Source organism: Aspergillus pseudodeflectus (genome assembly GCF_044049435.1).
Source record: "Aspergillus pseudodeflectus strain CBS 756.74 chromosome Unknown BJX68scaffold_11, whole genome shotgun sequence".
In the NCBI taxonomy this organism is placed as follows: domain Eukaryota; kingdom Fungi; phylum Ascomycota; class Eurotiomycetes; order Eurotiales; family Aspergillaceae; genus Aspergillus; species Aspergillus pseudodeflectus.
In genome coordinates this window covers 515,385-535,592 of record NW_027263787.1, presented here as the reverse complement: position 1 = coordinate 535,592, position 20,208 = coordinate 515,385, and the positions used below count along the sequence as shown (strand labels likewise).

The window sequence follows — 20,208 nt, the reverse complement described above, 5'->3', positions numbered from 1 at the left end:
GTGGTGATGATGTGCCCTGGAGGGTTGCCAGGTTCCGTGAGATTCTCCATGATCTTGTGTTGAATACGCCCTCATGAGCTGGTGAATACGCTTTCATCCTCTGGCGAATACGCTCGGATGCGAGGCGATCTCCAAAGAATGAATTCTCTCAGTTTCGATTGCAAAGCCTCCTTGTCGAAATGAATCGAAATGAACTAGATCAAGTAAAGTTGAATCCCGCAGAGGCGCAGTGAGACAGAAATCTTCACGGCTGGATTTAGCCAGAATCTGCAAGGGATCTTCTTCTGAACATGAGCTGTGAAGAAGGCCTCCACTTGGGCAGCGCTGACGAGTAAGATCTTTACTTTGCTCCCAAGCCGCGCTCCAAGCTTATCTCTCCAACGTTGCATCCTTTCGAATACGCTCTCATACTTCGCGAATACGCATCTCACAATGTAGGGAATACGCTCGCTGCACACAATGCAATGGATAAAAGAACCAGAGGTTTCACCTCGTCAGAAGGCAATCTCGTCTCTCCAGTACTTCTTCATCCTTTCATCTTCTGAGATCTTTGCAGCCTCACACGAAATCGCGCAATGTCTGCTGCCCTTCTCTTCGCACAGCCAGTCGAGCTAGCATCTCTCCTATGGGAGTTTAGCGAGAGCGACATCCCAACCTTCGTCCTCCCAAACACAGCCTTCGGCCTCCTCGCTGCACTGGCAGCTCCGGCATTGGTAGAGGGTGCGCAAAGCCCTAGCTTCTGGTCCCTCCTCATCCATGGCGTACCACGCATGCTGCTCTTCAACTGGGCCAATGTGTTCGTCTTCGAGCTCGCAAACCAGCGGCTCCCGGAGTCGGTCAAGGAGGACATGGCAAACAAACCGTGGCGGCCGCTCCCACGAGGGCGCATTTCTGAAGCACAGACAAGACAGCTACTCTTGGGTGCTGTGCCTGCGGTGCTGGCCTTGAGCGCTGCCCTCGGGGCTGGGAATGAGAGTGCCCTGGTCTTGTTGCTTGCATGGATGTACAATGACCTCCGTGGTGGCGACGAACTGTCTCGCGACCTCATCATTGCAATTGCGTACGACATCTTCTTGGTTAGCTCGTTGCGAATCGGCATGACAGCCACAGCAACAACAACCGCCGCCGCCGCCGTGGCATCAATCCGCGTCTCAACGATGGGCTATTACTGGCTCGCGATAATCGGCTGCGTGATCGCAACCACCATGCAAGTCCAAGATCTCAAAGACCAGGTCGGGGACCGGGTCCGCGGCCGAAAGACATGGCCGATTGTCCTAGGAGACGAGATCTCGCGGTGGTGGATTGCAGCATGTGTACCGTTTTGGAGCATCGCGTGTGTACTGTTCTGGAAGACGCCGGTTCTGGTTTCTGCGATTCCGGTCCTTTTGGGTCTCTGGGTTTGCGCTTGTGTTATGCTGAAGACGGGGGATGCGCAGGCTTGGAGGTGGTGGTGTCTTTGGCAGGTTGCGCTGTATGGCCTTCCTATCTACAGCTCACTTTGAAGACGGAGTTGTTGTAGGGCTCTTTCTATCGAAATCTGAAGCGGCGTCGCTTGTCTATTTTTGCTTCCGCTGAGCACTGCTTGTTCTCGAGATGAGACGCCGAAAGCCCATCTTGCTCATTCTGTTTATTGTTCGAGGGTTGGAGGAGACCTGATGAATTGGAGCGTTCTGGTTTACGAAGAAAACAAAATTAGATTTAGATTTGTTTTTAGATATTGCATTACGGGCGGCGGAGCTATTGACCTTTTGGCATTGATAACAAATGATATATTGCTTTTCGCTATATTAACAGGATATAGATAAACATAGGGAATACCCAAATCTTTCAACACGGACCAGACACACTCCGATTATAACTCAAGACCGAATCCGGCCTCTGTAAGGGATCGGAAGACAAATCATGATCTGCTCGTTCAAAGAGCGGCGATCTACTTCGCGGCGTGTGCGTGCCGACTGAGCGCGTAGACCTCATTCTCTGCAAAGTCTTCACGGAGATCGTCTGGCCTGCATCCGGTGAGGCAAGGACCATCGTGTTTGGTGTGGCTGTAGGAGGGGGAGATCGGCTGTCGGAGCGGAATAAGGGGTGGATGTTGCTTTCATCGGGAAGTTTTAGTTTGGGAAGAAATCGTTTCGGAGTTATGGTTTCTGTCGACGAGGTGGATGATGAGGGTGCGTGTGAGGGGGTGAATGAGAAGGGGCGGAGCATCACGCTGTCGAGAGACCTTTTGATCTCTGAATTGCTTCGCTGGAGCTGTTGGGGTCTGCTTGGACTGCTTTCGCTGTCTTGGTCGTGGGAACTGGTACGCGTGGCGGCGCATTCGGGAGGGGAAATGTGCATTGGCTCGAGGTCGAGTGAGTTGGGCTTGGAATCTGCCTGGATCAGAGTTCTGCCAGAATATCGAGTTGAACGCTGTGAAGCTGTTCTCAATATTGAGGACTGGTGCTGGGGCACTGAATCCATGGATGGTCGTTGGGAGTCAGAAATCACCGATGTAGCTTTTGACGCGCCCTTGTTTATCGTGCCTGACCGACTTGGAAGGATTGCCTCGAGTTCGTGGGATATGAGGCCCGACCATTGATCGTTATCGTTGGTTTTCTTGTTGGTTAGGGTTGTCAAGAGATAGCCGCATAACATTCCTTGACCGAGGACCGAGATGGCCCAGATCACACAGCGGGCGATCAATAGGGCTTGTCGAAGTGGGGATATCGTAGGCTCGGATTGAACTGTATTCCAAGCTATAGCCCCTGCCGTTATCCCAGTGGCTATCAATAGGTAACCAATGCAGAAACCGTATGTGCCCGTCTTCCACCATCTTTGCTGCGCCCCCGGATCTATCGTTGAATCATTTGCCCAAACCAAAATCAAAGCAAGAACGACAACACAACTAAGAAGGCTAAGGCTAACAGTGACGGCCTCAAGCAATGAATCGCCGGCGGCCGAGGTTCTCAAAGACGCGTAGCAAGAACCATGAAGAATGGTCACAATGATTGTTGAAAGCAACGAGGCCCCTCCCAACAGGTAGGCCGGAGAGGCCTTGAGCATGGTGAAGTTCTAGTAGGGCACGGGAAGTAGGTAGTGCCCGTGGGTTCCCCGTGAAAGTAGTCGAAACCTCAACGATCTTGCAGGAATAGTGTGACAAAAACCGGCTATGGCGCGGTTGTTGAGGTCGAGTAAACGAAGAGTTTACGCTCGGGGTGGGCCAATCACATAAACAGTCGGGTGTCGGAAAAGAAGTTTATCACTCAGTTAAATGTCAATTTGACGAGGTAAAGGGAACAGGATGATGGAGACAGGGAATGGCTATATGTATGCCTGGGGAATAAAAGTCGTGGGACAGGGAGCTGAGAAGGAAAGAGATGATAGCGAATAGCAGGACTATGCTGAGTAAATATTGACCTTCGGTGAGACCAGGGATCTGGCCTATAAGCTAGAGAGTATGGGCGCCGCGAAAGAGTGCCCGTTGCGAGACGTGGGTTGAGACTTAGGATACATGGTGTGTGCGAGGAAAGGATCGCATATGTAAACTCCAGATGCAAGCGCGAGTGACACGGCGAGCCTGGCCCAGCGACTGTTGATACCGAAGGAATAACCAAAAAGTACGACAGGCCAGATCCTGGGAACCGAAGAGTGGCGTAAGATTTGAGTATACAAATCCGGCAACAGCACTCTCAGTCTCCAGACGTTTTCCCAATCTGCCATCGGCAATCCCACACAATGAGAGAAGGCTGCCCTTGACCGCGAAGTGGCCTTGTTTGACGGCAAAGGCCTAAAACACCTGGAGCCACTCGATAAATCTCGGATTGGGAGGAATGCGTCAAAACTCGAAATCCATGTTCACCGCGGACACCTGACATGAAGAGACAGCCACATCTTTTCTGTGCCTGACATGCCTAGCCCGCGGGTTAGCTGTCTAGGGCTTGTCTTCGATGCCATTGAACCCAATGATTGGCTGGTTCCTGTAAGAAGGAACTATGCTTGCATGGAACAGGTCTTGCCAGCGAACAATTTGTCAAGGGTCGGTTGTTTCCAATGGATATTGGCGCGCGATGATCCCCAATAATACTTCGCAGCAGCTCCCAATTATCAACTGTCGACCTTGTTCACACACGGGATGTGTTGGAGCCAATAGACCTCTGGTCCACAAATGTGACGTGTCCATAGAACGCTTGGGGACAAATTATCGCCAATTTGGGTACAAAGACCTGATGACTGAGTCACTCACGGTTTGTGAGCGACTCCGATGTAGCCGCGAGGACAAATACATAGGGGGAAGAAGAGCGTGCCATGGTTGTTAATGCCTTCAGTGACCTGAGATGAGGCGAACAAAGTCGTACCAAGTCACGCTCCGTCTTTTGAATACCTCTATATGACAGATCCATACGATATGTCCACTGACCGCCGACCAGGAGCCGGTCAGTCAACTAAATCGTGCAATGAGTCGGTCAGGTCCGCCAGAATCGCTGGGATGTGAGCCGAACATAGCGCTGCAAACAGTGGGTGATTTAGGGCCATGATTGTTCAGCGTTCGCCCAACGGCTCAGCTACGTGTCCTAAATGGGGGCCACTTGTCTCTGCCATCAGGTTCGGCTGCCATGATCAATTCGCACAATTCCAAGGTCGAGGAGAGAGAAACGGAGTTGTGCGATGATGTTGCCTCAGGATAGCGGTAACCAGCGATCGCAGTGTAAGAAGGACGGTTCGCTACCTATGGAAGGTGCCAACATTTCTGCCTCAAGCCGTCGAAGGGGCTGTTCCTCAAGCAAATACCGACCAGAGACAGTATGCACGGAGTAGTTGAGAAACCGACCAGGCAAGGCTCTGGAGACAGAGATACTGAGCCAGGCTCCAACAAGGGTGGCGGAAGCTGTTACTGTAAGAGCCTGAGTGCCTGAGGCCGCTGGATCGTGATTCCGACCGCCTCCAGCATCTCCAGCTCCGCGTCCTCTGCTTCTGCCTTCTGGCTTCATAATTTATCGCTGTTATTTTCTCCCCTCTCGGTTTATTTGCAGAAACCGATCTCCTCACTACTCTCGTCTATCTCCGCTCAAAGCCAAGTTTGCCGCCGGGTCCTCGTCCTTTCCCACTCTCAACCTCTCGTCTTCCCCTCCCCCACCTCTTCCAATCCATCTATCATCACCAGTGGCGCAAGATGCAGCTCACATTCAAAGTACGTCGCGCTCTGCTACTCGAACAATAGCTTTCCATGTCTAACATACCGTCTTTGCTTCTAGGATCTGAAACAACAGAAGTTTGTTATTAGTGCAGAACCTTCAGAAACCGTGAGTTCTCTCGTGTTCTAAGCTTCCCAGGTTGTATCAACGCGGGGCTAAGTGAAATGCAGGTTGGTCAAGTGAAGGAAAAGATTTCGAAGGAAAAGGGATGGGATGCTCCTCTATTGAAGCTCATTTACTCCGGTTAGTCTATTTCGCCGTAGGATCTTGCTTAACTCACTCCTGCTGCGCTTGTTACTCGTTATGGACGTCATGGCTGACGCTCGGCAAATATACAGGAAAGATTCTTCAAGATGACAAGACAATCGAATCATACAACATCGAGGAGAAAGGGTTTATTGTATGCATGGTCTCTAAGGTACGACCCTGCTCAAATTTATTGCTTAGTTTTTTTTTTTGTCCAGATTGATGCTAACTCACCGGACGTGCTAGCCCAAGGCTCAGCCTGCTTCTTCACAGGGCCCGTCTACACCGGCCAAAGCAGTGACATCAACGCCAGCTGCGCCCCCTGCTCCCGCCCCGTCCACGAATACTTCGACATCCGCTGCTGCTGCCCCGGTCCCGGCCACGCCCTCGCCCGCCTCTTCCGGAGCCGCCCAGCCGGCTGGAGCCTCGTTCAATGACCCGTCGGCGCTGTTGAGTGGCTCGCAAAGCGAAGAGGTCATCAGCCAGATGGAGAGTATGGGGTTTGCAAGAAGCGACATCACCCGTGCGATGAGAGCCGCCTTCTTCAACCCCGACCGTGCAATCGACTATCTCTTGAACGTAAGTCTTATTGGTGGTTGGCGTATCATAATTGTGCTAATTTTGAGTACAGGGCATCCCAGAGAATATCCAACAGGAACAGCAGCAACGCGAATCTGCCACTCCCGCCACTTCTGCCCCTGCTACTGAAGGTACACCTGCGCCATCCGGCGAGGACGAGCCAGTTAATCTTTTCGAGGCCGCAGCCCAGGCAGGAAATCCCGAGGCTCGTGGTGGCGCGCGTGGAGCAGCAGCCGGTGGTGACGCTCAGTCAAGTCTCGACTTCCTGCGCAACAACCCACACTTCCAGCAACTTCGCCAGCTAGTCCAGCAACAACCCCACATGTTAGAGCCCATCCTTCAGCAAATTGGCGCCGGAAATCCACAAATCGCCCAGCTCATTGGACAAAACGAGGAACAGTTTCTCCAGCTGTTGAGTGAAGACGACGGTGCGGTTCCCCCAGGGACTACCCAGATTCATGTTACTGAAGAGGAGCGAGATGCTATCGAGCGGGTACGTGATTCAGTTTGTGTTTCGTGTAGTGATTTTCCAACTAATTCAATCTTAGTTGTGCCGTCTCGGCTTTGATCGAACCCTGGTCATCCAGGCCTATTTCGCGTGCGATAAGAACGAAGAGCTTGCAGCGAACTACCTGTTCGAGAACTCTGATGACGGTGAAGACTGAAGCAGTCAGCTGCCACTTCTTTCGTTACAAACCTATTCCCCTCACACATAATGAAGACCGCGACCCTGCAGTCCAAGCTAAATGTCTCTTTCTCTCTTACTCGTAGTAGAATCTGCTGGTCTACCAGTCAATTCCATGGTGCACTCTTACCCCGTGCCCTAGCTGTGTTCACGAGCCTGTCTTTGAAGCCACGTCCTTTTTTCTCTCCCTCTCTCCACCACAGATCCACCCTTTTTGTACACCGACACTAAGCACCGAGTAGCTGGCTTTCTTTCAGATTCACCATTCTGATATTTCCATGTTTTTGCCATGTATCTAGCTTGCGGGACAAAAATGAGAATTTGACTTTAACAGGTTATACTATTATTGATTTAGTTTTCGGGCACATCATCATAGAGTGTCCCCCTTTAGAGTTTCCGTAAAGTATTATCCTGGATTCAAGGACGCAGTTTGTGAAAATTAAGATGATTTTAAGTTATTAGACTTCGCGGCATTTGAGACATTTCGTGCATGAGAGGAGGGGAGTATAACGGTTTAACTGCCAATGATATCCCAAAGGAATAAAAAAAAAAGATATAATAGGAGAAAAATAAATAGGGGTATATGTAAGCAGAAAATGAGAAAAGCCAGGCAGAAATTCTAGGTAGGTATAAGAACATCTACAGAGCAGCCAATAGGGGAGAAAAATATGGGTTGTAGGCGAGTGAAAAAGCTGGAAGGTGCTGGAAAAAGGCACGCGCTTGTGAAGCAGTATTTAGGCTGCAAGCCTAGTAGTCAGCCCATGACAAGGGTTCAGCAGCTGATAACCTAGGCTTGACGGCAACCAGGCTTCTGTGCAAGCCAAACGTTAAGCCCGCGCCTCCCGATAACTCTCTTTAGCGTAGGCAGAATGCCATCGCTGCCAAAGTCTAGATCGTCAAGACTGAGGTGCTGTTTATAAGTCCAGAGTTCAAGCAGCTCAAACGCCGAGTCGCGACTCTGCGGAGTTGTAAATTGATCGAGGAACGTGATCGACTTGGGCGCGACCACAAAGACAGCGTCGGATTGTCTCAAACCCGATGGAGCTGGTTTCCTTGTGCTTCTGAGTTTCGTGGGGCAGGCCGGGAGTAGTTTCTCAAGTTCGCTAACCATTTCTGGTCCGGGTCTGCCCATCAGATCTCGAGTCTCAATGTCCAAGTCTAGGGGTAGGCTCGAATTGTCGCCTAGCAACCACAATGGCGGCGAGTATGTCTTCCACCAAAGTACGGTTGCAAAGAGAGGTCGGTGTTCCTTCAATGGCTCATGCCACCCCTCGGTGGTAGTTGAAATAATGGACGGGATTGCAAGCTGGGTTGGAACCACACCTCCCTGGTGATATACGCCCATCAAAAAGCCCAACGCTGCGTTGAATGTCACCCAAGCAACTAGGAATATCCGCGATTTGCGAGGGTGGAGGCATGTAAGGAGCAAAGGCACGCAGGGGATCAGGAACCGGGGTTCCTGATGAGGGAAGATAGACAACATGGCAGTAGCCGATATGGCAGAGAGAGCCCGAAGGTTCTGCATCCAAGATGGAATGGCCCGTAGGTTGTACACTTGCAGGACCATCACCACGACCGCAGGGCCAAGGAGTTGTGGCAAGTTGATTAAGAAGTGATGGTATCGAGGATGGAGTCCATGGAGAGCGAGATTAGAGCTGTCGGCGTTATAAAGAAGGTTGTTGAGCGGCGTGATTACTGGCGAGCGCAAGACATCGCTAAATGATGCAGAAGGTCTGTAGAATGTTGTATCGGCAAATATCGCGACGTAGCAAAATATGAGGCCAAAGCCAATGAACGAAAGTAGGGATGCTGGTCTGTAGCTGCATTAGTATAGATGTCTGGGGAGCACTGTGCGCGACACTCACTTGCGCCAAAAATGGGGTAACAATTGAAGTCCTGGAATGGCGAGAAATGCTGGGAAAGTTATCCTGTTAAACACGCCGGCGACGCAAATAAAGGAAAGGACAGCACAGGAGAAGAGAGAGGAGCGGCGCTGCCAACACCATTAGCTTTCAGAGTTTCTCACGCGCTTTGAACAACGGCCACTCGAACCTTGTTCTCAACTATACGGTGGATGAGCACCAGACCCCAGGCGACCAACAGGGTTTCGAGAGAGTTGGAGAATGTATGCGTCTGATAAGTCCAGGTGACATAGGACGAGGCCACCAAGACCACGGCTATCCGTCGATGGCGCGGGAGAGGCACAAGCTCATGCACGGCCCAGTCCTCCAGCACGAAGCTCAGCAGGAACATCACCCCGCGCACCACGTAGTATACGAGCTCCGGCGAGGGGCTCTCCGATCCAGTCTCATTGTAGAACCATCTCAAGAGGCTTATCGGGACGTCATAAACCGGCCATAGCGGAAAGATACTGCGGATTGGGCGCTCCGAGGTAAACTCCCAGGGCACTTCGGACGGATATGAGAGAATGCGGCCTATAAAGAAAAGCATCAGCTTCCCCAGTCTCGTCCAGTCAATGGTGTGCCCGAGCTGGGCGCGGAACGGATTAGTCGCTCTGTCGCATCGTCTGACGAAAAGCCAGCAACGAACCACGGGCGACAGGCCGATGGCTCAACAAAGAACTTACCTGCAAAGACTTCCAGGCCCTGGAAGTGCTCATCTGGGTGAATATAACTGGGGCAAAGCGCAAAGTAAACGCGGATCAACAGGAGGAGCAAATATGTTCGTCTCCACATGGTACAGATAAATAGGAAGAAGCAGGTCTAGAAAAACGATGGGAATGTATTCGGAGTATAAGTCTGTTTTCGCACATGCCTGCTGCATCAAAAGAGGTCGTGGTCGTGGTCGTGGCACCGATCAAGGGTCATCACGCCGTGACAGGCGCACGTCGATAAGATTCTATGCAGGAAAACAAAGTGGTCGCAAGAGAACTGTAGAGTCAAGGAATTTGCTTCTGGCAAATGAGAAGCAGAAGAAGCGAACGCAAAGAGAGGAAAAAAAATAGAAGAAAAAAAATCAAAAAAATCGGAAAAGAACAGATCTCCTGCGCAAACAAGCTGACCCAGATTCAGGAGCGCAAGCAGCGGCCAACGGACGCGTCGAAGGGAAGCGATGATATCAGTGCCCGCGTCCATTACAAACTATCGATTCCCTTTCATTGGGATAGACCGGTTGCCCGAAATTGGTCAAATGAAGCAAGCGCTTCTGTCTGAAACTCAAGCCTTCGAGTGCTATTTCTATACAAGCTCCTCTCAAAGAGCCGCAACCGTCTAGCCATGCTTTGGCGCCTGGCCCCGGGCCCCTTCATGTCCCCTTCGTGTAGTTGTTTCGTAAATTGACCTACTGTGTACCTATTCCAGGCTTCTTTCAAGGCCCTCCGCTTTGATCCCACCTCGCGAAAGGAAGTCGTTGATATTCTGGAACGCTTTGAGATGCAGGAATAAAGAAAGGATCTCGTTCTCCACCAGTTAACAGGCATCTTCTTTGTCTATCCGGTGCTGGTGCCTGAAAGAATTCCGGGCAAATACTAAAGGCGAGGGAACTCGCGGGGCGCAGTCAGTGTTTCGCTCGGCACTAAAGCAAGCTCGTATCTCAGAGAACCTAGCCGGAACCAACCTTCAACCACTCTTCTTTCTTCCTGCCACTACTTATAACCACCTCTGTCGTCTCCTCCTCTCCTCCCAACACCAGAATCTTCATTACACACACTTCCAACACTACTGCTTTGCCTTCCAAAACTTGTCAAGTCACCACTTGTTTTATTCACTAGAATCGTGAGTCTCCATGGTGCCTCCGAGTCCCCGCTCCGAACCCCTCTCCCGCCTTTCCAGGCGCGAAACTCAGTTCAGAGAGCTCGCACAAGTCACTCGACAATCCATGAGATTTGGTATTTGATCTCTAACCACGGCTCTACTCCAGATCTTCAAAATGGCCGAAACAAACAACCAAGAGCTTACCTTCACCAGCAGCGATGGCAAGAACATGAAAGTCCGTATGTGTTTCTGATCTCCTCATCCCATCCAGTGAAGGATCCCTGTGGGTAAACTAACTTTTCTCTAGCCCGCGACGTCGCCGAGCGCTCCCTTCTCATTAAGAACATGCTTGAGGATTTGGGTGATGCCACCGAGGCTATCCCCATCCCCAACGTGAGTCACCGCCGAACTTTCGATATGGATCATTTGTCTAACTCGTATTTTTCGTTATAGGTCTCCGAGAACGTTCTGACCAAGGTCCTTGAATGGTGCACGCACCACCGTAATGACCCTCCCACCACTGGTGACGAGGACGACTCTCGCCGCAAGACCACCGACATTGAGGAGTGGGACCAGAAGTTCATGCAGGTCGACCAGGAGATGCTCTTTGAGATCATTTTGGTATTTAGACTGCTCCGTATACTCCAATTTCGGCGTTACTAATCCACATCTCACTAGGCCGCCAACTACCTTGACATCAAGCCCCTCCTTGACATCGGCTGCAAGACCGTCGCCAACATGATTAAGGGCAAGTCTCCCGAGGAGATTCGCAAGACCTTTAACATCCAGAACGACTTTACCCCCGAGGAGGAGGACCAAATCCGCCGTGAGAACGAGTGGGCTGAAGAGTAAGTTTCCATGGTCCTTGATTTCTTTTCCACCGCTAACTGGTAAATGTACAGCCGTTAAACCTCTCCTCTGACGTGGAACGTTTTCCTTTGCTCTCTTTGAACTCAGTTGACCCCGGATGACAACGATCTTTTGATTCCCCCGGACGCAGCAAAACGAAGGGCCAACTAGTTCCATGGCGTTATGGGCTCATCGCAGCGGTTCTTCATTTTCTTTCTTTTATTGCTATCGTTGTTTTGCTGGCCTTGCTGAAGCTGGCTTTCCCCGCGTTTTATCTAAAAAATATCAAGTTTCGCCGGTTTGCTACTTTGATGGATCAGGTATCTAGTAGTTGTTGTTTATGTTGCTAGCCCAGAAATGGCAGTGTTCCCCCCGCTCAGGACGTGTTCTTGAATGACTCCCGCTTCTCTCATGCCTGTTGTTTACTTTCCGTAACCAGTGGACACTGCATGTGGTGGCTTCCATTGTAGCTTAGATTAGAGGGCTGAAGGTTACGATAAAATGTCGATGCCTCACCAAGCTCAATACTGTGCCTCCGAGTCCGCAGGGCTGAAACATCTCACAACCCAGAGTGAAAGCAAGGAATCCAGTCTACTGTAGAAAAGGTGTAATTCTTTCCTCGATGTTCCGTTCAGGTTTCAGACATCATTACCCATCATGATTTTCGATTTGTGTTTCTTTTCATGCCTTGTTTCCCTAAGAACTCGCGTACAAAAATTGCAAAATGAGAAACATATGTTGCCATTCAACACATCACTAAAACCCGCCCGTCACCATCCGCCCAGCCACAAGGTCGACAAGAAGGAAGTTGTCCGGCCGCTCATTCTTGCACGAGGTACCCAACAGGAACAAGGATCTGTTTGCCAATTCATCGAATAGAGACGAATCTTGCTCCGAACAGTCGACACTTGTACACCGAGGCGGAAGATTTTTTTTTAGAAAGAGACTAAGGTGGTGAAAGAAATTGAGGGAGAGCGTGGTATTCAATCGGTCGAGGCGGGGACGGGTCCAGGATGGTTTTCCAGCATGTTGCAAAAGAGCATCGCGAGGTTCAAAAGAGACTTTGCCGTGTGCGGTATCACAGGTAAACGGTAAAGTGATCCCAGGGAAAACAGGGCGTGGGCGACTCGGTTGATTGCACGAGCTTAGATACCGAGACGGGTCTTGCGCCAGTGCCTCCGCTTGGCGTTGTATCTGTTGTGAGAGAAGGTTAGTTCATGCTCATGTTTGTGCTTTTCTTGAGTCCTCGTGCGCGTGTGCTATATCTCGGTTTGACCGGTCGGAGTGTGGTGAGAATCGTTTGCTGATTTGCTGCGCATGTGTCGGCACAGCAGTGGTCGATGCCGGCTTCTTCGGGGTGCATTCATCCTCTTCCTCTTATCCATCTCCTCCTCTTCTGCGCATGGTTCCGATGGATGGGTATAGACAGGCTGGATGGTATTTACCTGATGGTGTTACCGGTCCTGAGACGAATCCACTGGGGGATGGGACGGTTCTGCTTCTGAGCTTTGGCAAGCTTTTGCTTGGTGCGGAAACTCTTGTGGCTCTATATCGAGGGGCAACTTCGTTAGCACAGCGGCCACTTTCAAAGAGCGCACATCACTTCATCATCCGTCTGGCGACTTGGGAAAGAGCGAAAGTATTCGGTTGGGAAGGATAATATTCATGTCGTTCGATATTCCGTGATAGTATGGACAAGGTGTATAACTAACCGGCATCTTGATTGACTTGTCGCGACGGCGAGCTGGAGTTGATGGACTGGCGATAATGAGGTTGTCGACCGACCGTCTTCTTTCGTTGTGGTGGAATTTTCGTGCGGTCAGGGCTAGTGTGTGTGCTTCGCTTCCGAAACACGTGATTTAAGCCTCAGGCACCAATATTACATCCGCCGCCAAGGAGTTAACTTTGACGAAAAAAAAAAAGGGCAAACATTATTGTTTCAGTATGTACTACTGGACAGAACGACGCAGTATGGTCCTGAGACATTCGATGTAAGCATTCGTGATACGGAGATCAACAGTCTTATGGCTTTAGCTCACGCTAGGATCCTTCAAAAAAGGGAGCAGCGAAGTCAAGAAGCTGTCGACTCCCACCGCTTGGGTATGTACATTGTTCCTTCAGAAACTCATGCATAAAAGGAGACAGGGAAAAGGCAGCAAACGTCCACGGCCCTGACGGAGGACATGTACCACTGACAGGTGCACCTAGAACACGAAAGCATCCTCCGTCAAGTATCTACCATATTCTAGTCTTTATCATTAGTATTCCTTCGCCAGCAACCCTGCCGAGAACGGTAAGACGATGCGCAGCTGTCAAGCCTGCAATAGATCGGGAAATCGGGAGCGCCAACCGTGGCCATCCCCGGGCGAACCATGACTGCCGATGTTTTCTGAATAATATGTGCCACGTACACACCTAACGCCATGTTGCCCTGCCCTAGTCAAACTAAGCTTTGTCGAAATCTTCCGAAGTGATATGGATGGATAGGATGACAACGGTTGCCTGGTTCTATTCACTGCCCTTTGGGAAGTAATACCTCTCCAATAATCGCGGACCAGGATAAAGCATCTAATAGTGCATACTACTGAGCGGATAGGGCCTATCCAAGCCCCGTAAGCATATCCAAGTCCCGTAGATATGTTGTTGAAGATGGCAATCTTCTACTGTCGGCGATAAAGACATGATTGGCGTTGACCCTTCGTGACTGGTGAGATACCGAGGTACTGTGAGAGCCATAAATGATAAGTCTGTGTCTCACTTTAAAAGATGGTGGCGAGTGTAAGAAAGCGTCTGGTTCAGAAAGACCTTGTTAATAATACAACATACCAGAGGGGTGGTTGTGATTGCTCGGCTGATTCCGAGAGGTGGCGCGGCGCCGTGGACGCAACTGGTGATATCGTATTCGTTTAGAGCGGAAATCCTGTTGCCCGAATCGAATCCTTTAGGTCCCCACTTCACGAACGCGCGCCCGCGGACGCGAGGGCCCATGGATCTCCCTCATACAACGTTGACACATCTCCGATGACTTCGAACTTGAACAAGTCGAACCGTCCGTATAACATCTCGCATACGACACGTTCGGCTTGACAGTGAACATTGACCACGGTGACACATGGAAACGTTGCACGGAAGGTTTAAGGATTCTTGGAAGAAGAGAAACCAGCGTCCGCCGCATAGAGTGGGTGCAGTGGTCTTTCCTTCGCGGCCAAAAAAGGCCCAATCAGAGAATGTTATGGACCAATCGCGTTCCAAAGTTTCAGGAAAGCCCGCTGGATCGCCAAAATTGAACGTCAAGATCAAGCACGAACAGTCTGGAGGAAATCTCGGACACGGGGCAAAAGAACCCCGACTCTGACTCAAAACTCCAACAATAATACATCAAAGAGCCAATAGCAGGGAGTCAGAATGGGTTGGTGCATAATTTTTATGTTCTTTTGGTGTACTATGTCAGTTCTTACTGGAAAACATGAGTGTTCCAACAACCTGATGAATATGGCAGCCTCCAACAGGCTTCGAGGCACGCGACGATTGGCGACAGTGTTGGTATTGTTGTTCGGGTGACATGATCATGGGAATACGAGGTGACTCACTTTGCAAGGTTCAAGGTTCCATAGATCTCAGTCCGAAAAGAGTCCCCGTCCTGGCCAGCGGAGTTCTGTAGGCACAATAGAGGAGGTTCTAGAAACAAAGTGGTATAGAATCATGCCAAGTGTAAGGCTGGCGATCTGGCACATCGTCATCTCGAGAGTCGAGTCCATGCACCTTCCAGTCGGCAGACAAGATTTGAATTGAACAATTCTGCGACGGGATGGCTCACTGGATAAGCACTAGTCCACGGTACTCCGTAAAGCTTTGCAGTTCGCAACGATCAATCGCATCCTTTCCATCTTATTCCTTCCGGTCGGCTCAGACCCAGCCCGTTGCCCGGAAATACTCAGATTACTGCCCCTGGACCGCTTAGCTCTGCACAATGTCACAAAGAGATCTCGGGAACTTGGGGGTCCGATGACCCGCCCTTGTTTAGCGGCAGGCTAACCGGTAGTGGAATGCATGTAGTCCTGCATCTGTAATCGAGGCATCAGTGGTGACGACTATCGCTGGCGAGGACACGGGGAATTCAAATCGGGTCAACAGAAACGATGCATTTGTCCACCTAATTATTTCCTCCGGCTAAGCAGGTCCATATTTATTTATTATTAGCGACACCACTCCCTTCCGACCCCTTGCGAAGTTACGAGTCCCTCTTTTCTTCATCCTTTCTTATCAATCCGATTCCGACTCCGACTGCATATTTCTGAGGAGCCTCTTTTCCCTCTTAACACGAATAACGTGCATCTCTAAATCTTTTCGATTTCCGTTACTTCGAGTATAGCTGCTTCAGCCGCTTCTACTATAATTTGCACCTCGCACAGTCTTTCCACATTCCTAATGGAGTAGAGCAGTCGCCCCATTCCAGAGTCTCCCCCCTGTGACCTCGGCAGCTCTTTCGGCGCTTCTATCTACCGCTCCGAACAATATGTCACAACCAGAAAAAGAGCCCTCTTCCCTCGGGAATGCAGGCGAAGGCGACCATGCTCAGATTACCAAGGCTGAGCATGAGCAGTCTTTAACCCCACCTTCCACTGGAGAAAAGCAACAATCCGACGAGCACTCCGCCGCCACTAGCTCAACAGCGGTCCCCGCAGGCAAAGAGCAGCGCCCTGGGTCTTCGTCAAGCAACAATGCGCTGTCGGTTAATGAAGTTGATGCGCTTCTTGCGCATTTGCCGGAGGAGGAAAGGCAGATTCTGAAAATACAGCTAGATGAGAAGAAGGTGAACATTTCGTATTTCGGTCTCTGGCGCTATGCCACACACATGGATCTCTTCATTCTTGTAGTCAGTTTTCTCTGTGCCATTGCTGCTGGCGCTGCATTGCCGCTGTTTACCGTATGTATAACCTCTTCGGCCTTAAGTGAACTGGCGACTAACCATACCTAGATTCTATTCGGGTCGTTGGCGTCGGTCTTCCAAGATATTATGCTAAACCACATCTCCTACGACGAGTTCTACGATGAGCTGACCAAAAACGTTTTGTACTTCGTGTACCTTGGAATTGGCGAATTCGTTACAGTCTATGTCAGCACCGTCGGCTTTATCTATACAGGAGAGCACGTCACGCAGAAGATCCGCGAACACTACCTTGAATCTATCTTGCGCCAGAACATCGGCTACTTTGATAAACTGGGTGCTGGTGAAGTGACAACTCGTATCACAGCCGACACCAACCTCATTCAAGATGGTGTCTCGGAAAAGGTCGGTCTCACCTTGACAGCCATTGCAACCTTTGTGACGGCATTTATTATCGCATATATCAAATATTGGAAACTGGCCTTGATCTGCAGCTCCACGATCGTTGCGCTTGTTCTCACAATGGGCGGTGGGTCCCAGTTTATTATCAAGTACAGCAAAAAGTCACTGGAAAGCTATGGTGCAGGTGGAACGGTTGCCGAGGAGGTCATCAGTTCCATTCGAAACGCTACGGCATTTGGTACTCAGGACAAGCTCGCTAAGCAGTACGAGGTCCATCTAGCCGAGGCAGAGAAATGGGGAACTAAAAACCAGGTCATTTTGGGCTTTATGGTGGGTACCATGTTTGGCCTGATGTTCGCGAATTATGGTCTTGGCTTCTGGATGGGCTCACGTTTCCTTGTTGATGGCTCAGTTGACGTTGGTGATGTTCTTACTGTCCTGATGTCTATTTTGATCGGTTCATTTGCACTAGGAAATGTTGCACCAAATGCCCAGGCATTCACCAGTGGTGTGGCTGCTGCCGCAAAGATTTTCGCAACAATCGACCGCCAGTCTCCATTGGATCCATACTCTGATGAAGGAAGGACCCTCGAGAACTTTGAAGGCAACATTGAATTACGCAACATCAAGCATATTTACCCATCCCGTCCAGAGGTTACTGTCATGCAGGATGTGTCTCTGGTAATGCCGGCTGGAAAAACAACAGCGCTGGTAGGCCCTTCAGGTTCTGGAAAAAGCACAGTGGTTGGTCTAGTCGAGCGCTTCTACATGCCTGTCCGAGGTACCGTCCTGTTAGATGGCCATGACATCCAGGATCTCAACCTCCGCTGGCTCCGTCAACAAATCTCTCTGGTCAGTCAGGAGCCTGTTCTTTTCGGCACAACTATCTATAAAAACATTCGACACGGTCTCATTGGAACGAAGTTCGAACATGAAACAGAGGACAAAGTACGGGAGCTGATTGAAAACGCGGCAAAAATGGCAAATGCCCACGACTTCATCACTGCCCTTCCTGAAGGATACGAGACCAATGTCGGCCAACGGGGATTCCTCCTTTCAGGTGGTCAGAAACAGCGCATTGCAATCGCCCGCGCCGTGGTTAGTGATCCAAAGATCCTGCTCCTTGATGAAGCCACGTCTGCACTTGATACCAAGTCCGAGGGGGTTGTTCAGGCAGCATTGGAGAAAGCAGCAGAGGGCCGGACTACTATCGTGATCGCTCATCGCCTTTCTACGATTAAAACAGCACACAACATTGTCGTCTTGGTTGGTGGTAATATCACCGAACAGGGTACTCATGATGAGTTAGTCGACCATGGGGTTACATACTTCAAGCTCGTCGAAGCCCAGCGTCTCAATGAGGAGAAGGAAGCGGCCGCTCTAGATGATGAAGAGGACATTGACACGGAGGAAACCAAGGCAGAAATTGCACGTATCAAGACTGCGACCAGCGCATCATCCTCGCTTGACGATGAAGAAAAGGCAGCAATCGGCCGTACAGGCACCCACAAGTCGATTTCAAGTGCGATCCTTGCAAAGAAAAGTCCCGAAAAGCGTCAGAAATACTCACTCTGGTCGCTGCTCAAGTTTATCGCTTCCTTCAACCGTCCCGAGCTTCTCTACATGATCATCGGTCTCATTTTCTCAGTCCTTGCTGGTGGTGGCCAACCTACACAGGCTGTGCTTTATGCCAAAGCAATCAGCACACTCTCGCTAGACCCATCCCAGTATGGCAAACTTCGGGATGATGCAAACTTCTGGTCTCTGATGTTCTTCGTGGTTGGAATTGTGCAATTCATTACACAATCTATTACCGGCGCTGCATTTGCCATTTGCTCCGAGAGACTTATTCGCCGCGCCCGAAGCATGGCCTTCAGGTCAATGCTTCGTCAGGACATTGCATTCTTCGACAAGGAGGAAAACAGCACTGGTGCTTTGACCTCTTTTTTATCTACTGAGACGAAACATCTATCTGGTATCAGTGGTGTTACATTGGGAACAATCCTGATGACTTCTACTACCTTGGGTGCAGCAATCATTATTGCTCTAGCTATTGGCTGGAAACTGGCACTGGTCTGTATCTCAGTTGTGCCTGTTCTTTTGGCCTGTGGATTCTACCGATTCTACATGCTGGCCCAATTCCAGGCGCGCTCAAAGGTTGCCTATGAAGGGTCTGCAAACTTTGCTTGCGAGGCAACATCATCTATCCGCACCGTTGCCTCGCTAACACGGGAAAAGGATGTTTGGGGTATGTATCATGCGCAACTCGACGAACAAGGCAGGACCAGCTTAATATCTGTCCTGAAATCATCCGTGTTATACGCCTCCTCGCAAGCCCTTGTCTTCTTCTGTGTGGCCCTTGGTTTCTGGTATGGAGGAACCCTGCTTGGCCACCATGAGTACGATATTTTCCGATTCTTCGTCTGCTTCTCTGAAATCCTATTCGGGGCCCAATCTGCAGGCACCGTATTTTCTTTCGCTCCAGACATGGGAAAGGCGAAGAACGCCGCCGCCGAATTCCGACGATTGTTTGACAGGAAGCCAGAGATTGACAACTGGTCTGAAGAGGGAGACGCTCTCGAGTCGGTACACGGTGAGATTGAGTTTAGGGATGTGCACTTCAGGTACCCGACGCGCCCTGAGCAGCCTGTCCTCCGCGGGTTAAACTTGTCTGTGAAGCCTGGGCAGTACGTTGCGCTTGTTGGGCCTAGTGGTTGTGGTAAAAGTACCACAATCGCGCTCCTTGAGCGCTTCTATGATGCAATTGCTGGATCGATTCTGGTTGACGGACAAGATATCAGCAAATTGAACATCAACTCCTACCGCCGCTTCTTGTCGCTGGTCAGCCAGGAACCGACCTTGTACCAGGGTACCATCAAGGAGAATATCCTTCTGGGAATCGCTGAAGATGACGCACCGGAAGAAGCTTTGGTAAAAGCTTGCAAGGACGCCAACATCTATGATTTCATCATGTCTCTACCGTAAGTTCCGCCCCATATCTATTGGAACGGGCAGACCTCTAACAAAGCCATAGGGATGGTTTCAATACTGTTGTTGGTAGCAAAGGAGGCATGTTGTCTGGTGGTCAGAAACAGCGTGTGGCCATTGCCCGTGCGCTTTTGCGCGATCCCAAGATCCTCCTGCTAGACGAAGCCACATCTGCCCTCGACTCCGAGTCAGAAAAGGTTGTCCAGGCAGCGCTGGATGCTGCCGCCCAAGGGCGAACCACCATTGCTGTCGCTCACCGACTAAGCACGATCCAAAAGGCCGACATAATCTATGTCTTCGACCAGGGCAAGATTGTCGAGAGCGGAACACACACCGAACTTCTTCATGAGAGGGGCCGATACTACGAACTCGTCAACCTCCAAAGTTTGGGCAAGGGCCATTGATTGCATCATTTTCTTCTCTTTCTTTTCTCCCTATTACCTTCTTGGATATATTCTCCTTTTGATAATGTGTTGTTACATACTGGCATGGCCTTCCCCTTTATACCCGTTCCTAGATCCCCTTGGGCCAATTGGCAGTGCGATCTTATTAGATTTATGATGCCTTGCAATGTATAATAGCAGACACTCTTCTCTACCTTAGATGAGGTAAAAGCAAATTCTTGTTCCGCTCCATGACTTTCCATCGAGCCGCTGGCCGTATGTAATCAGTAACATCTATAAA

The 20,208-nt window shown here is 50.3% G+C and overlaps 7 protein-coding genes across 7 annotated transcripts; 4 read left to right on the top strand and 3 right to left on the bottom strand.

Moving 5' to 3' along the window:
• Positions 1-575: 575 nt before the first annotated feature.
• On the top strand, positions 576-1,502 carry BJX68DRAFT_264621 (UbiA family prenyltransferase; the record flags this gene model as incomplete). Its single annotated transcript, XM_071044997.1, has 1 exon — positions 576-1,502. The coding sequence occupies one exon, from the start codon at positions 576-578 to the stop codon at positions 1,500-1,502; it is 927 nt and encodes a 308-aa protein (XP_070901588.1).
• Positions 1,503-1,753: 251 nt separating this feature from the next.
• BJX68DRAFT_32631 (uncharacterized protein) lies at positions 1,754-3,510 on the bottom strand. The gene has a single exon (XM_071048984.1). The coding sequence runs from the start codon at positions 3,043-3,045 to the stop codon at positions 1,828-1,830; it is 1,218 nt and encodes a 405-aa protein (XP_070901587.1). The 5' UTR covers positions 3,046-3,510; the 3' UTR covers positions 1,754-1,827.
• Positions 3,511-5,061: 1,551 nt separating this feature from the next.
• On the top strand, positions 5,062-7,031 carry BJX68DRAFT_32634 (putative UV excision repair protein (RadW)). The gene is made up of 7 exons (XM_071048985.1): positions 5,062-5,170; positions 5,235-5,282; positions 5,345-5,417; positions 5,513-5,592; positions 5,667-5,999; positions 6,052-6,492; positions 6,548-7,031. Exons 1-7 carry the CDS (start codon positions 5,153-5,155, stop codon positions 6,662-6,664), a joined length of 1,110 nt encoding a protein of 369 aa, XP_070901586.1. The 5' UTR covers positions 5,062-5,152; the 3' UTR covers positions 6,665-7,031.
• A 440-nt stretch (positions 7,032-7,471) lies between these two features.
• On the bottom strand, positions 7,472-9,380 carry smp3 (glycosylphosphatidylinositol-alpha 1,2 mannosyltransferase smp3; the record flags this gene model as incomplete). The annotated part of the gene is made up of 4 exons (XM_071042812.1): positions 7,472-8,498; positions 8,550-8,677; positions 8,737-9,119; positions 9,272-9,380. The coding sequence occupies 4 exons, from the start codon at positions 9,378-9,380 to the stop codon at positions 7,472-7,474; spliced, it is 1,647 nt and encodes a 548-aa protein (XP_070901585.1).
• A 1,192-nt stretch (positions 9,381-10,572) lies between these two features.
• skpA (SCF ubiquitin ligase subunit skpA) lies at positions 10,573-11,249 on the top strand (the record flags this gene model as incomplete). Its single annotated transcript, XM_071044996.1, has 4 exons — positions 10,573-10,636; positions 10,705-10,790; positions 10,851-11,018; positions 11,076-11,249. 4 exons carry the CDS (start codon positions 10,573-10,575, stop codon positions 11,247-11,249), a joined length of 492 nt encoding a protein of 163 aa, XP_070901584.1.
• Positions 11,250-12,391: 1,142 nt separating this feature from the next.
• On the bottom strand, positions 12,392-12,964 carry BJX68DRAFT_253954 (60S ribosomal protein eL39; the record flags this gene model as incomplete). The annotated part of the gene is made up of 3 exons (XM_071042811.1): positions 12,392-12,440; positions 12,692-12,792; positions 12,959-12,964. 3 exons carry the CDS (start codon positions 12,962-12,964, stop codon positions 12,392-12,394), a joined length of 156 nt encoding a protein of 51 aa, XP_070901583.1.
• Positions 12,965-15,182: 2,218 nt separating this feature from the next.
• Positions 15,183-20,188, top strand: mdr1 (ABC multidrug transporter Mdr1). The gene is made up of 3 exons (XM_071048986.1): positions 15,183-16,173; positions 16,225-19,517; positions 19,571-20,188. Exons 1-3 carry the CDS (start codon positions 15,763-15,765, stop codon positions 19,926-19,928), a joined length of 4,062 nt encoding a protein of 1,353 aa, XP_070901582.1. The 5' UTR covers positions 15,183-15,762; the 3' UTR covers positions 19,929-20,188.
• The last annotated feature ends 20 nt before the right edge of the window (positions 20,189-20,208 follow it).

Excerpts from the sequence above, each read along its gene's own strand:
- BJX68DRAFT_32631 (XM_071048984.1), bottom strand. The coding sequence starts at position 3,045 with ATGCTCAAGGCCTCTCCGGCCTACCTGTTGGGAGGGGCCTCGTTGCTT.
- BJX68DRAFT_32634 (XM_071048985.1), top strand. Across the intron at positions 5,593-5,666 it reads TTGTATGCATGGTCTCTAAG|CCCAAGGCTCAGCCTGCTTC; the intron begins GTACGACCCTGC and ends CGGACGTGCTAG. Across the intron at positions 6,000-6,051 it reads CAATCGACTATCTCTTGAAC|GGCATCCCAGAGAATATCCA; the intron begins GTAAGTCTTATT and ends TTTTGAGTACAG.
- mdr1 (XM_071048986.1), top strand. The coding sequence starts at position 15,763 with ATGTCACAACCAGAAAAAGAGCCCTCTTCCCTCGGGAATGCAGGCGAA. Across the intron at positions 16,174-16,224 it reads CTGCATTGCCGCTGTTTACC|ATTCTATTCGGGTCGTTGGC; the intron begins GTATGTATAACC and ends AACCATACCTAG. Across the intron at positions 19,518-19,570 it reads GATTTCATCATGTCTCTACC|GGATGGTTTCAATACTGTTG; the intron begins GTAAGTTCCGCC and ends ACAAAGCCATAG.